This window comes from Erinaceus europaeus, chromosome 7 (assembly GCF_950295315.1).
Source record: "Erinaceus europaeus chromosome 7, mEriEur2.1, whole genome shotgun sequence".
NCBI classification, from domain to species: Eukaryota; Metazoa; Chordata; class Mammalia; order Eulipotyphla; family Erinaceidae; genus Erinaceus; species Erinaceus europaeus.
The window spans coordinates 64,951,407-64,966,101 of record NC_080168.1 but is presented as its reverse complement, the minus strand read 5'-3'; the positions used below and the strand labels follow the sequence as shown (position 1 = coordinate 64,966,101).

The 14,695-nt window shown below is 40.5% G+C and overlaps 1 protein-coding gene and 1 long non-coding RNA gene across 10 annotated transcripts in view; one reads left to right on the top strand and one right to left on the bottom strand.

Moving 5' to 3' along the window:
• CCDC91 (coiled-coil domain containing 91) overlaps nucleotides 1-14,695 on the bottom strand; it is a 539,136-nt gene that overhangs the window by 10,144 nt on the left and 514,297 nt on the right. Inside the window, exon 13 of one of the 9 annotated variants that reach the window (XM_060194580.1) lies at nucleotides 14,370-14,468. The exons of the other annotated variants lie outside the window; for them this stretch is intronic. Within the exon in view, the coding sequence (XP_060050563.1) occupies nucleotides 14,385-14,468 (84 nt within the window). The 3' untranslated portion in view covers nucleotides 14,370-14,384. Of the gene's footprint in view, nucleotides 1-14,369; nucleotides 14,469-14,695 lie in introns of those variants that run through there. 9 annotated transcript variants of the gene reach the window in all.
• The window catches only part of LOC132539431 (uncharacterized), a 118,384-nt gene that overhangs the window by 58,031 nt on the left and 45,658 nt on the right, over nucleotides 1-14,695 (top strand). The window lies entirely within an intron of this gene.

Sequence of the window (14,695 nt, the reverse complement as noted above, 5' to 3'; positions counted from 1 at the left end):
GATGACCTCATCATTTTTAACAGCTTTCTGCGTGTTTGCACATCACAGCTTTCTTAACCACTTACCTGTCATTGGGTGTTTGGGCTATTTCCAAGATGAGGTTACTATAAATTCTGCTATGAACATAGGTGTACACATCTCTTCTGATGGGTGTTTTTATTTCCTTTCGATAAATCCCAAGGAGAGGAGAGGAGGGCCAAATGGTAGCACCCTGGCTGAGTGCACATGTTACAGTACACAAGGACCCAGGTTTGAACCCCCAGTCCCAGCTATAGGGGGAAAGCTTTGCAAGTGGTGAAGCTGGGCTGCAGGTCTCTATCTCCCCCTTCTCTGTTGATTTCTTCCTGTCTCTATCAAATAAAGATAATAAAAAACTTTAAAAAAAATCCCAAGGACAGGAATTGCTGGGTCACAGGGTAGGTCCATTTCTAGTCTTCTGAGAAGTCTCTGGACTCTCTTCCACATGGGTTGGTCCAATTTGCATTCCTAACAGCGTTGTAGAAGGGTTCCCTTCCCCCCACATCCTATTAAACACTTGCTGTTTATGTCCATCTAACGTACGGCATTCTCACAGGTGCAAGTGGTAGTGTGCTGTTATCTTTATTTGCATTTCTCTGGCGATGAGTGACTTTGAGCACTTTTCTCGTGTCTGTTGGCCCTCTGGATATCTTCCTCAGTAAAGGTTGAGTCCATGTCCTCTCCTCATTTTTTTTTCATAAGTTTGGTGAGCTCTTTATATATTTTGGTTATTCTCTATTTGATATATGTTGTATAAAGATCTTCTCCAACACTGTAGGATGTTTTTCTGTTCTGATGATTCCTTTGCTGTAAAGAAGCTTTCTAGTTTGATATAGTCCCCTTGGTTTATTTACTTACTTTCTTTTTTTTTCTTCCTACTTTATTTTTGACAGGGCAGAAAGAAATTCACAGGGAAGGAGAGAGAGGGAAAGAAAGATGAGACATCTTCAGACCTGCTTCACCACTCGTGAAATGTCCTGCTTGCAGGGGGGGAGCAGGTGCTTGAACCCGGATCCTTGCACATGGTGATGTGTGTATTTAACTGAGTGTACCACTGCCCGGCCCTCTATTTTTTTTTTCTTTGCTATTGGACTTGAATGTCTGAAGGCAGTTCTGAAGCATAGATCGTGAAGGGTTCTGCAAATGTTTACTTCTGTGTCTAGTTTAATGTCCATGTTTTGGGAGTTTTGTATATTGTAGTAGGTAGTGGTCCAGTTTCATTTGCACATTTCAACCCATTTTTCTCCAACATAGTCTGTTGAAAAAACTCTCTCTATCTAATGCTTGGGCCCCCCCTTGTAAAAAATGAAAAACTACATGTCCATAGGTATGGGGACTTATTTTGGGGCTTTCAGTTCCATTTCACTTGTCTGGTGTCTGTTTTGGTTCCAGTACCAGGAAGTTTTGATTGTTTTTAGATTGTCACATCTGAATGCAGCTAGCATCCACCTACTTATTTTTTTTCCCAATCATAATATTTCATAAGTATTTATTGAGCATCTTATATTAAGTTTTGTCCAAATACTTTTAAAAGCAGAAATTACTAGCAAATGTTACTGACTAAAAATTTCACCTTTTCAATAATTAGAACATCTTACCCTTGTAAATAAACTGTTGACCCCAAAAGTCATTTGAGTAAAGTAGATACTGAGAGATATGAAAAGATGGATTCATGATTTTTTCCTTGTGGAACACTTCCTGCCTCCAGCCCAGTTTCTTCATGACATTGCCAGTTCTGTGTTCCGAAACCAGAGTCAGTTAATAACATGTTAAAACCTCTCTGATTGTTTCATCAATTTGCATAACATCTCAGTCAGTTAATAACATGTTAAAACCTCTCTGATTGTTTCATCAATTTGCATAACATCTCAAGCCTTAAAACATGGGCTTCCTGAGAGCTGGGTGGTGGTGCACCCAGTTGAGTGCTTGCTACCATGTTCAAGGATCTAGGCTTGAGCCTACTACCCACTTCAAGGGATACTTCAAGGAATGGTGAAGCAAGTCTGTAGGTGTATTTCTCTTTCTACCTCTCCTCTCAATTTCTCTTTGTTCTAGCAAATAAAATAGAAGGGAAAAGGGAGCCAGGCGGTGGCGCACCTGGTTGTGTGCACGTTACAGTGCACAAGGACCCATGTTCAAGACCCCAGTCCCCACCTGCAAAAAAACTCTTGTGCTTAAGGCTCTGAAGTCCCAGGTTCAGTCCTCTGCACCACCATAAGCCAGAGCTGAGCAATGCTATGGTTAAAAGAAACAAAATATTGGGGCAGGGGTAGATAGCATAATGATTATGCAGAGACCCTCATGCCTGAGGCTCCAAAATCCTAGGTTCAATGCCTCTGATAATCATAAGCTAGAGCTGAGCCATGTTCTGGTTTAAAAAAAAAACAGAAGGGAAAAATAAAAAGCAAAATTTGTCCACTGGCATTGGTGGATTTGTAGTCCCAGCAGGGAGACCTAGTGATAACCCTAATGGCAATAAAATAAAAAATACAAAAAAACACCCACTGTATTCTTTTTAAATTTTTTTTTCTTTTTAAAAATTTCTTTATCGGGGGGGTTAATGTTTTAGCCACTGGATTATTATGGTGTACACAGGCCTAAGAGATCCCTTTGATGGGAGTCGGGCTCTAGCACAGTGGGTTAAGCGCAGGTGGCACAAAGCTCAAGGGCCAGCATAAGGATCCCAGTTCGAGCCCCCAACTCCCCATCTGCAAGGGAGTCGCTTCACAGGCGGTGAAGCAGGTTTGCAGGTGTCTATCTTTCTCCCTCCCTATCTTCCCCTCCTCTCTCCATTTCTCTCTGTCCTATCCAACAATGATGACATCAATAACAACAATAGTAACTACAACAATTAAAAAAAAAAAAAGAAATCCCTTTTGATCTCTAGACACATGAACTTGTTCACCACAGTGGTTCTCAGTCTTCTGGTCACTCTTTGAGTCTAATAAAGTTACACGTAGAGTTAAGACTTTAAAGGGCAGAGGAGTAGCTCAACAGGTAAGTTGCTTGCCTTGACATGCATATGACCTAGGTTTGAGCCTCAGCACCACACAGAAGTTCCAAGTCACCAGGGGCAGTGCTGATGCTATTTCTCCCTCTTTCTCTCTCTCCTCTGTCTGTATGAAAAAGCAGCCCAGGACTGGTAAAGAAAATAAATGAAAAACTGGAATCCAAACCATATGGAGATAGAAAGTGATCTTTGTTTGCCAGAGACTTTCTCTTTCATCGCTGAGTGAAGTGGCCTCGTACCAGTTTACCAGTTACTGTGGTTGCAAGACAAATTCCCCCAAGACTCAGTAGCATAAAACCAGCATTTACTATTATGGGGAATTCAGTGTGTTGGGCATTTGAGTATGGTGCAGTTGTGATGGTATCTCGTGCTCTGTGATGTCAGCTACCTCAGCTGTAAGACTCAGAGTCTAGGAGTTCACCTCATTTGCAGGTTCATTTCAAACCAAGATGGACGCTGCATCCAGACTTGCCCTGTGGTCTTTCCACACAATACAGTTTGAGTTTCCTCATGACATGGTGAGAGTCCAGAGAAGAGGTGGATAGAAATTATTACCTTTTATGAACTATTTTTGAAGTTAGACAGTGTCATATCCAATAATTGTTTGCTATTGAATTGCATCCTGGATTTATGGTGTGGGGGAACAGACTCTGCTTATGGGTGGGGAGTGACTAAAAACTAAAAACACTGGAGGTGTGGAAACTAAAAACACTGGAGTACATCTTTGGAAATCTACAACATGCTACAGGTCTTGATTAGAAACACTTGATTAGAAATACTTCTTAGCATCCTTGCTTTACTTGTCATTAACCCCAACTTTAAAAAAAATTTTATTTTTATTTTACAAAATTACATGTCAACAGGGGTTTGAATCCACACCATTTTCACCACCAGAGTTCTGAATCTTCTCTCCCCACTGCAATCCACCATAGTTCCCTAAGGCTGTAGACATGAGCCAATCATCATTTCTACAACTATCTGTCCTCATTTATACATAATTTCACTTTTTCTCCTGATTCAATCCTCTCTTCCCCTCCAAGCCACTCATGACAACATTACTACCTCCATATGTCTCTCTCCTTTTCCTTCCCTCTCCGGGTGCTGATGGATTAACTCCATCTTTATTACAGGTGACTATTGGAGTGTGCCCATATTCACTTTCATTATGTTACATATGCCTCTGACTTGTAGTCAGGCAGAACACTTCAGTCTTATGGGATTCAAAATGTAGGAATGATTAGGGCTGGGAAATAGTAAATACAGAAAATTAAGCAAGCAATATTTGCTGCCTAAGAGACATTTTCCATTAGTCTTATTTTCAAGAAACTACTTATAATTGGACTTTTCATAGAAAGATAGAGCAGTTCCTTGGGAAATGCAGTTTTTCTTGGTGTGCAGTTAAGTGCACTCATGTCAGCCTGCTGGCTGCAAAGTTCCCATCCTCCATGCAGGGTGTTGATGTTGCACTGTGAGCTGAGCAGTGCGAAAGTGCTCCTAAAGCCTCAATGTAAATGCTTCTTTAATTCTATTAAAGCCACAAAACAGACCCAGATGAATGAGCAGGGAACTGAGCTAGAGAACTCTCCCTGACCCTGAGACCACTGTCAGTGCTGGCACTGACTTCATTGGTCAGCATTTCCCCTGTGAGGCTAGGGCTCAAACGGGAAACCAGAAGTCCAGCCTACTTCTGTCTCATGCCCTCCAGTCAGACCCACAGGCTGCTCTAGCCAGAGCTCTTGGGAAGATGCTGGATATACTTTTACAATAAAGAGGCTTGACGTACTGGACCAAAAAAAAAAAAAAAAAGACACAAAAGAATACACTATTTAAATTGGAAGCTAAGACATACTGTATATTTAAGCAAATATAAATCAGAAAGCAAATTTTCTCAGGGCTCCCCCTCCCAGAGAATACTATTATGACTTTTGTCTTTTGCTTATGTGAATAAATCTTATATGCAGAAAACCTTTTGGCAACATATTTTTAAACACACAGAATCTTATGATTCAGAATTTTTATAGCCATATCAATAAGTATAAACTTTTTTAATGCTTGCTGTTCTCTACTGTAAAATAATTTATTTAGCCAGATTCTCCTGATGGACATTTCCATTGTTTCTAATTTTGACACTGTGAATATGTGCCTTGAGATATTAACAGAACAGTACTTCAGACCTTTAGTGACTTCAGGGTGATAGAAAAGGTTTCTTGGAGATGTGCACATATAAAATGATACTCCACAAAACAGAAAAGTCAGTGTACAAAGATGTGGTGGTCACAGTCAGGACTTGGACTCTAGTTAATGAGGCCCTTGGGAAAATATAAACACTCTTTCTGAATACGGATCTCAAGTCTGCCCACCACATTCTTGTTTCCAGCTTGAGCTTCTGGCACTTCAGCCTGCAATTGAGGCCTTGCATCAGATGCCAAACTAAACATTTGGGAACAAGGATTGTAATGACCTCTTTTTTGTTTGTTTGCTTTAAGTAATTTAAAAACATATAATATGAAGTAAAACAAAGAAATTAGGATGGGGAAATAACTCTAAGAAATAAGAGACCTGATACTTTTCAAAGTATTTTCTTGTATGTTCATAGATTATGCAGAATACATACATATTTGTGAGTGTTACCATGACTTTGAAGCACAGACAAACATAGACATGAGTGAACAACACAAAAACTAAAGTTACTTAGAGGCTCGGGTAATGGCAGAGCAAAGGCTTATGCAGAATCACTCTACACATCTCCTTGCCTGGCCACATTTGTACAACTGACTAATGGAGATTCTAGTGAAACCTCAACAGATGGTTATTTTAATCATGAACTTTTTCATAAAGGTAAGCCCTGCCCCTCCATTTTCGGAAGAAGGGAATATCAGCCCCTGAAGGCTTTCCTGCTAAACATGTCAAAGCACATTACTGATAGTACAAAAAGTTCTTGGACATGTTTAACTTCAGTGTCAGAAGACTATCCTTCCAGGCCAAAATATTCTGTACTTATTAGAACATGCTCACTTCTCTGCATTTCATCTCCACAGTGTGTTCCTCATGCAGCAGAGTGGTTCCACTTGGGGGTGTCATGGTGAGGGGTGAGGAAAGTTGGTCTGAGATGGTGTATATTATGCCTGACTGGAGCAGGTGTACAGGTATGCTCCCTTTCTGAAAAGGCTTTGTGTAGAATTGTTATAATTTATATTCATTTTTAAAGGAAGTAGTTGAGTATATGTCTTATCATATAATAATCATGTTATATATGAAAATGTAATTGGTAATCAGCATAAACAAATCAGGTTTTTGGTTTTTTTTTTTTTGCCTCTAGTGTTATTGCTGGGGCTTGTTCCCTGTACTATGAATTCACTGCTCCTGAAGGCTATTTCTCCCCTTTTGTTGCCCTTGTTGTTTATCGTTGTTATTGTTGTCGTTGTTGTTGGATAGGACAGAAAGAAAGGGAGAGAGGAGGGGAAGATGGGGAGAGAAAGATAGACATCTGAAGACCTGCTTCATTGCCTGTGAAGCGACTCCCTTTGCAGGTGGGAAGACTCCCCTTGCAGGTGGGGAGCTGGGGGCTCGAACCGGGATTCTTACGCCAGTCCTTGTGCTTTGTGCTACCACCTGGCCCCCCAAAGAGTTTTTAATTTACTTATTTTTTATTGCTACCAGGGTTATCAGTGGGGCTTGGTGCCTGTATGATGAGGTCACTGCTTCTGGCACCCTTTTCCCCTCTTCTTTCTCATCCTCCTGTTTTTTTTTTTTTTTTTTTTTAACTTGACAGGAGAGAACTTGAGATGAGGGAGAGAGTTAGAGGTTGTGCAGCACTGCTTCACACATGAAGGCCACCCCTACCCCTCATAGGCTGAAACCTGGATCCTTGCCCCACCTCTCGGCCCTGCTTAATATTCCGTTTTCTTTTTCCCCTCCCAACCCACCCCCCACAACTTTGTTTTGCTCTGTTTCTAATTTTATTGAGGGGGTGAGGTTTATAGTACAGTTGTTGCCATGGTTACAGTTCCCCCTTTGACCATGAGAAATGTCTGTAGAACACAGTAGGCCCCAGTTCAGGGCCTTTGCCATCATCACCATGCACCTGGATGCCAAGGCCCTCTCTACCCACCCCCATCTTACCCCAGGTACTTGGGTGCAGTGTATCCCACCCTGTGCCTTTATACTGAATTCCTCTTATTTTCTGTGTAAGCTGTAGCTTCTCTGTGACTTGGCACAGGATGGAGGGAGAGGCAGGACAAGAGGCAGGACAAGGAACCTTTCCAGACTTGAATATGTTGAATGAGCTCCTCTGCAAAAGAAATCTGCTTCCCACTTCAGAAGCACTTTCTGTTGTCTGTACCCCTGGCATCATATGATTTGGATTCATGAATTTGCCAATTACTTCTGGTCTAATAACTAATTCACAGCTCTGAGTTGGATTCGTGGGTTATACAGCAGAAGTTGGAAAATGTTTTTTTATAGAGGACCAGATATTAAACATTTCAAGCTCTGTGGGCCATATGACCACTGACATTCAGCTTTGTTTTGTTCATAGGAACTATGCAGACAAGTGGATAGAGCCATGTTTTAATAAAACTATTTAAAACAAGTCATTAAGCTGCATCTGGCCTGTTTTCATTTTGTTTTGTTTTGTTTTTGCCTCCAGGATTATTATTGGGGCTTGGTGCCAGCACTACCAATCCACTGCTCCTGGAGGCTTTTTTTTCCATTTCTTTTTTGTTGTTGTTGTTGTTGTTGCTGAACACGGGACAGAGAGAAATGTAGAGAGGAGGGAAAGACAGAAAGGGGGAGAGAAAGACAGACCCCTGCAGACCTGCTTCACCGCTTGTGAAGCGACTCCCCTGCAGGTGGGGAGCTGGGGGCTCGAACCCGAATCCTTGTGCCACCCAGCCCCCTATTTGTCATGTTTAACCAACTTATGCTTTATTCTGTAATACCTCTTCTAGTGCTGGATAGCTGGCCACAGTAACTACATCTCAGTCAACATCAAAACACTGAAGAAGGAGATGCAGGTTGTGGGGAGGAGCAGCGTGAATTCTGAGCTCTGTAAGCAGATACTCTAATCCAGATCCTCCTTCCCTCTGCTTCCAGCATGGGATTTGCCTTCTCCTCTTATATATGACATGAAAGGTATTCAAGACTATTCTTCCAATTAATCTAAAAATTTTTCATATTATGGATTGAGAACGAAGCTAGTAGTCTGAGCTCATGAGGTGCATGCACTTGGTGCAAGTACAGTCAGTCCTTTGTAGACATACTAGGAGTATCCAGAGGGGCTACTGGCAAAGAAATGTGACACAACTAGATATGGGTCTGGAGACAGACAAGAGTGGTTGACAGAGGTATTTAAAAAGATCAGCACAAGGTATTAAGTATTCAGATCCATCTACTTGCAAGCCTGTGTGTGCTTAATGGCAGGCCTTTCAAAAATGAAAGAGCAGGTTAATTTCATTGAAAACATTGTGAAAGATCCTAAATTACCCTACAGCTTAGAGCTTTTTATTATTTCCTCATGGCTGAAAATGATGTCCATCTGCCAGTGACAAGTAATGCTCATGACTGGTGGAGACAGATGTCTGATAGCAGCTTAAGATGATAGCCAGGGACTACACCAACACATTTTTCTCCAGCATAAAACTTATGAGTCACAGAGGCAGTGTAGGGGTCTTTCATAAAACAGAGTAAATACAGATTTTACCCAAACTTTACTGAGTAGGACAACTATTTTAGTAACAGGAGTCACCCTGGGCTCAGTCCTTGCTGTGAACTCCACCCTCACTTACATAACAAATTGATAGTGAATGCCTAGAATGCTGGGGTAGGCACTGGGAGAACATGCATTTTTTTAAAAAGATTTTTAAAAATATTTATTCCCTTTTGTTGCCCTTGTTTTATTGATGTAGGTATTATTGTTATTGATGTCATAGTTGTTGGATAGGACAGAGAGAAATGGAGAAAGGAGGGGAAGACGGAGAAAGACAGACACCTGCAGACCTGCTTCACCGCTTGGGAAGTGACTCCCCTGCAGGTGGGGAGCTGGGGGCTCAAACCAGCATCTTTACGCTGGTTGTTGGTGCTTTGTGCCACTTGCGCTTAACCTGCTGTGCTACCTACCGCCAGACTCGCGATTTGAAAAAAAATTTTTTTTATATTTATTTTTCCTTTTGTTGCCGTTGTTTTTCATTGTTGTTGTAGTTGTTGTTGTTGATAGGACAGATAGAAATGGAGAGAGGAGGGGAAGACAGAGGAGGAGAGAAAGATAGACACCTGTAGACCTGCTTCACTGCTTGTGAAGTGACTCCCTTGCAGGTGGGGAGCTGGGGGCTCAAACCGGAATCCTTACTCTGGTCCTTGCACTTTGCTCCATGTGTGCTTAACCAGCTGCGCTAACGCCCACCCCCCCTTATATTCTTAAGTAAGTGTGACTGTAAAAAGTACATATACAGGGCCAGGTGTTGAGCGCACATACTACAAACAAAGAAGCTCAAAGGGCTTTCAGTAAACAGTTTCCATGTCTAATTCTTATAGCAACTCCTGTCCTTTCTAATACCAAGACTCAACTCTTGGCATTTCTGCTTGTTTCTCCACTGGCAGCCCTCTCTGCTGTTATTACTTAGGCCTGTGCAAGCAGTGTAATGAGTGTATGGAAGAGTCTTGATGCATGTGTAGAACCTGTGAAAGCATTATCACTCAGAAACAGGACTCAAGTTCTTCCATCTAGACATACGGAATTTGATGTAAAGAATGCTTTGACTAAACATTTCCAACTATATGTAGCCTTGACAGATGGAGATTTGACACTACTGCTGACTTTCAAGGAATAGATATCTGGTTAACTTGGTGCTTCCTTTTTTCCTCCCTACTCATTCTCATGAAAATTTGTCTTGAAAAACAATTCTAGATATTTCTATCTGGATGGTACTTAGTGCCTCTACTTAATATAGATAGCTCTGTAATTGTAAGAGAGAGGGAAGTAGATTAGAGTGATACAAGGGGTGAATTGTAGTGCTCCCTCCCTTGAATACATATTAAGGCAGAAACAAACACAAAATAGTTTATTTACTACTAGTAACGATAAAGTGTTTTTCCACAATACCACCACTGCTAACGTTGATGTGTCTCAATTTCCAAAAGCTACTTTTTGTGCCTACACTGTACATTCTTCCATTAATTCTCCAGGTTTCTGGCATAGTTCCAGCAAAATCCCACTTTACTAAAGTTAGTTTGATATAGTTCCTATTGCTTGTAACCAAGGAACTTATATGTTACTTACAGCTCACTTTGGTTTCAGTATCTTATCTAATACTTAGGTTCATGGACTTGCCTTTTGGCTTTAGCACTAAAACATTATCAACACACGGAGAAATCTACATAGGAACTGGAGACTGTTGACCTAAAGCAAATGTTTCCTGTGGAGCAGAGGTGCTGCTTAAGCAGTCATCTCTGTTTGCTTTCTGTTGGAGCCTTTCTTGGTAGGACTTCAAGAAATATAAGGCAAGTGAAAAGAAAGTGAAGGTCTGATTGATGTCTGATTGCCTGAGTCCACAATTCTATAGGCTCACCTGAGATCTTAAATAAGAATCTTTTCAGATACAGAGACTTTCATCATTTTTGGCCTTCCATCTATGTCTTGATGTGGTAGAGCTGTGAGCAAGACTCTTGTGTGGTAAATCTGAATGTGCAGTTATTGGCATCAGGGTCACGGGAGGAGTGTAGCTGAAGTGTAACTGCATGTTTCTTAAAGAAAGAAATGAATAATCACACTGATTGATGCTGTACAGATTCTTTGACCCACTTAACATTTGTCACTGTGGGAAGAGAAAATGGTAATTCTCAAGGTTCCTTTTAGTGTCCACTCTCCTGAATGTTATGCCCTCCTCAGATAGGCATAGGCAGAAGGCATTTCAGTGCAGACAGTAAATTCTTTCTCACACTTGATCTACAGAACTTAGTGTTTCATTAGTTTTCTTACATTCTAGATTAGGTGATTCTAAAGGGAGATAGTACTACTTCTTCTGAGCAGAGGAATATGGGAAAACTAGATAGTCAGACTTTCTGGTTCATGTTGATTAATTATGTCAGACACCAGATGTCTGTTAAAACTTTAAGGAAAAAGAAGTCTATTGGCAGATACTACATGGGTAATTCATTTTTGATAATACTAAGGCAGGTTTTAAAATTCACTTAGTACAAAATTTGCTTTTACTGATAGTTTTGGTTGCTTTATAGCATTACATGTGTTGTTTTTGAAATAAGTTTCTAAAACTGGTGTTAATTCAAAAAAGATCTCTTTAGGTTAATAGCTACAGAGAAGCTATACTCCTATTAAACTATCAGATGGGGATGACTTTTCTTCAGTTGTACATCGTGAGTGAAGTATATGTATAAGTCTTTTAACGGATATATAGGTCTCTCCATGCTTATAGTTTTATAACTGTATGAAAACATTTTCCTGATTTAGCACATTTTTTGTCATTTTATTAGGGAACAATGATTACAGGACAGATGTAATGAGTAGTGTCTCATCTCCCTACGATAAATGTCGACATACCACTCTCATTGTCAACTTCAGTTCTCCTCCACCATCCACCCTCTCCCCTACTCCCTTCAGAGCCCTTAGCTGTGCTGCTGCAAACCATGCCTAGTCCCCGTTTCACCCTGGATGTCCCCTTTCTCTCCTTGTTTCTTCAGTCCCACCTATAAGTGAAATCATCTGGTATGCATTCGTTTATTGTGTTATTATTATTTTTTTAGCAAAACCTTACAGAAGGCATGAACGTATTTAATTATATAATTTATCTCTTCCTCGGAAATAGTTTACCTCTTAGTGGTGGGGAAGCAATGAATTCAGGGTGGTTTTATGACTGTTTTCTTCTTAGGCATGTATCCTCTTTTCTGAATCAACTAAATACTTCTGCATTTTATTTATTTATTTTTTTTAGCAAAAACCTTACAGAAGGCATGAACGTATTGTTGTTATGTTAAATGCACATAAAATGTAACAACACTGTCTTGTGACATCCCTTTCTTTGCAGACTCACAACAACCAAAGGTTGAATAACATGTCAGTCATAATACACTAAATTATATAATGCAGTGTTTCTAATTTATGTTCTCCATTTTTATTAATGATTTCATAATGGCTTACAAGATAGTAAGAGTGCAGGATGACAGGGGTATACTTCCACACAACCTCAGCCATAACCACCAGAGTTCTAATCCAGAAACTTGGCAACTACTCCTTTCTCCACATATCCCATACACAGGGATCTTTAGAATGAATCTAGATTTGTTTATAGTAGCTATCTAGCATGTAAATACTCTGCAAGCACTTGTTAGTAAACAGGATAAATGATCTCTATGCAGTAGAAGACTGTGTTGGCATAAACATTAAATATTTCAAATTGCAAAATTTTGTCAATGTAGGATTTTTAGGAAAATTTTAATTTTTATCTTTATTGGATAGAGACAGCCAGAAATCAAGAGGGTAAAGGGAGATAGGGAGAGAGACAGAGATACGCTTGCAGCCCTGCTTCACCATTCACAAAGCTTTCCCCCTGCAGGTGGGGACCAGAGGCTCAAACCTAGGTCCTCACACACCATAACGTGTGCTCAACCAGTTGCACCACCACCTGGCCCCTAGGAAAACATGTTTGTTCAGTAGTGTACTTCACCCATCTGTAAAATAGTTCAGAATCACTTATGTTCTATTACTAACCACTGTAGTCACTAGTGTTCATTTCAGCAATAGTCATAGCACTTGAATGAGTATATCAAGAATATCTAAAATTTTTATAGCTTCAGAACTCAAACATATGATTTGCTGTGATTAGTTCCATTTGAAATGTGATGTAGACCACACCGTTACTGTTAGACCATAAAAATAAAATAAAATACAGCATCAGAGATGACATTTGGGAGCATTCTTATGCAATGATTAACTGCATTAATTGGCTTCTTCTGATTGATAATGAGTTCCGGCTTCTACAGAACCTCCCTTCTGACAAGATTTTTGTTTGACTTTGTGTAATAAACATATGCTTTCACAAAAACTTACTGAAACGGGTTCTTCAAAGTGAATGAGTTAAGAGGTCTTTCCTTAGTAACAATAACTATTTTTTTTAACCTTTATGTATCGGATAGAGACAGCCAGAAATCAAGAGGGAAGCAGGTGATAGGGAGAGAGACAGAGACAGCTGCAGCCCTGCTTCGCCACTCGTAAAGCTTCCCCCCTGTAGTAGGTGGGAACTGGGGGCTCAAACCCAGGTCCCTGCGCATTGTTATATGTGCGCTCAACCAGGTGCACCACCACCTGGCCCTGTAACAATAACTATTAATTGAGCACTTAAACTTGGCCTTTGTGGTTGCAATGTATGATCATAATGAAAAAGACAAATTTATATTTATTTTACCAGAGCACTGCTCATCTGACTTATGATGGTGTGGAAGATTGAACCCTAGACTTTAGAGACTCAGGCGTGAGAGTTTGTTTGCATAACTGTTTTGCTATCAATCCCCACCCCAAGGCTAATACTTTAAATCCAAACTGGTTTTGGTAGAAAACTGTGGTAGAAGAAAAGATGACATTTCTAAAGTGAGCAGAACCCTTTTGAATCATTAAGTATCATAGATTTCACATAATAATTAAGTACAGTATCTTTAGAAGGCCGTTAAGAGTACACTGATTTAGTGGTACAATCTCATTTCTAAGGGTACTTATACTTTGATAATTTATGTATGTACTATATTTAAGAACTGGTTTTCAGCTATGCAAGCAGACCCGAGCCTGCAAAAATATAAATTCTTCAATACAATAGGAGATATGGAATAATCCAAGTTTGTAAAGCTTGACTATATAAGGTTCCTTAGGTTTGAATAAATTCTGAGACTGATGAGCATGTGATCTGAGAAATGGAGTTAAGAGTCTGAAAGTGTTGATGGTATCCTTTTCTTAAAAAATTTATTTTCCCTTTTGTTGCCCTTGTTTTTTATTATTGTAGTAGTTGTTGTTGTTATTGACGTTGTCATTGTTAGAGAGAAATGGAGAGAGGAGGGGGAGAGAAAGACTCCTGCAGACCTGTTTCACCACTTGTGAAGCGACCCCCCTGTAGATCGGGAGCCAGGGGCTCGAACCAGGATCCTCACGCCGGCCCTTGCGCTTCGCACCACGTGCACTTAACCCACTGTACTACAGCCCAACTCCCGATGGTATCATTTTATTTTTATGAATCAAAAGTTTATTCAACACCTGCTGTCTGCCTTAGAAAGAACTCCTGGGGTGGAGTTTAAGAACTTCACCAGGGAGGAACTGGGAGTTCTGGTCTAGGAAGAAACAGCACTCACTATTTGTAGGTTAGTGACTGTGTGGACAGCAGGAGCAGAAGGGGAGGGAGAGGCACTGTATTTGCAATTGCTTCAAGTCCACTTGGTGGAGCCCCTGCAGAAAGAACCACAGGCTTCTATGAGGACTTGGAACTGAATATTGTACCCTTGTGGTAGGCAAGGGAACCAACAACTATAAGATGTCCCACGGCCATAGAGACCCTGGTGATCAAAGTCAGACTGCCCTACAGTTGGGAAGGAGACTTGAACCTAACAGCTGAGTTCTCATTTTCAAGAAATAATCTGGGAAGAGGAGAAGATCTGAGCTCCTTTCCCCCACCC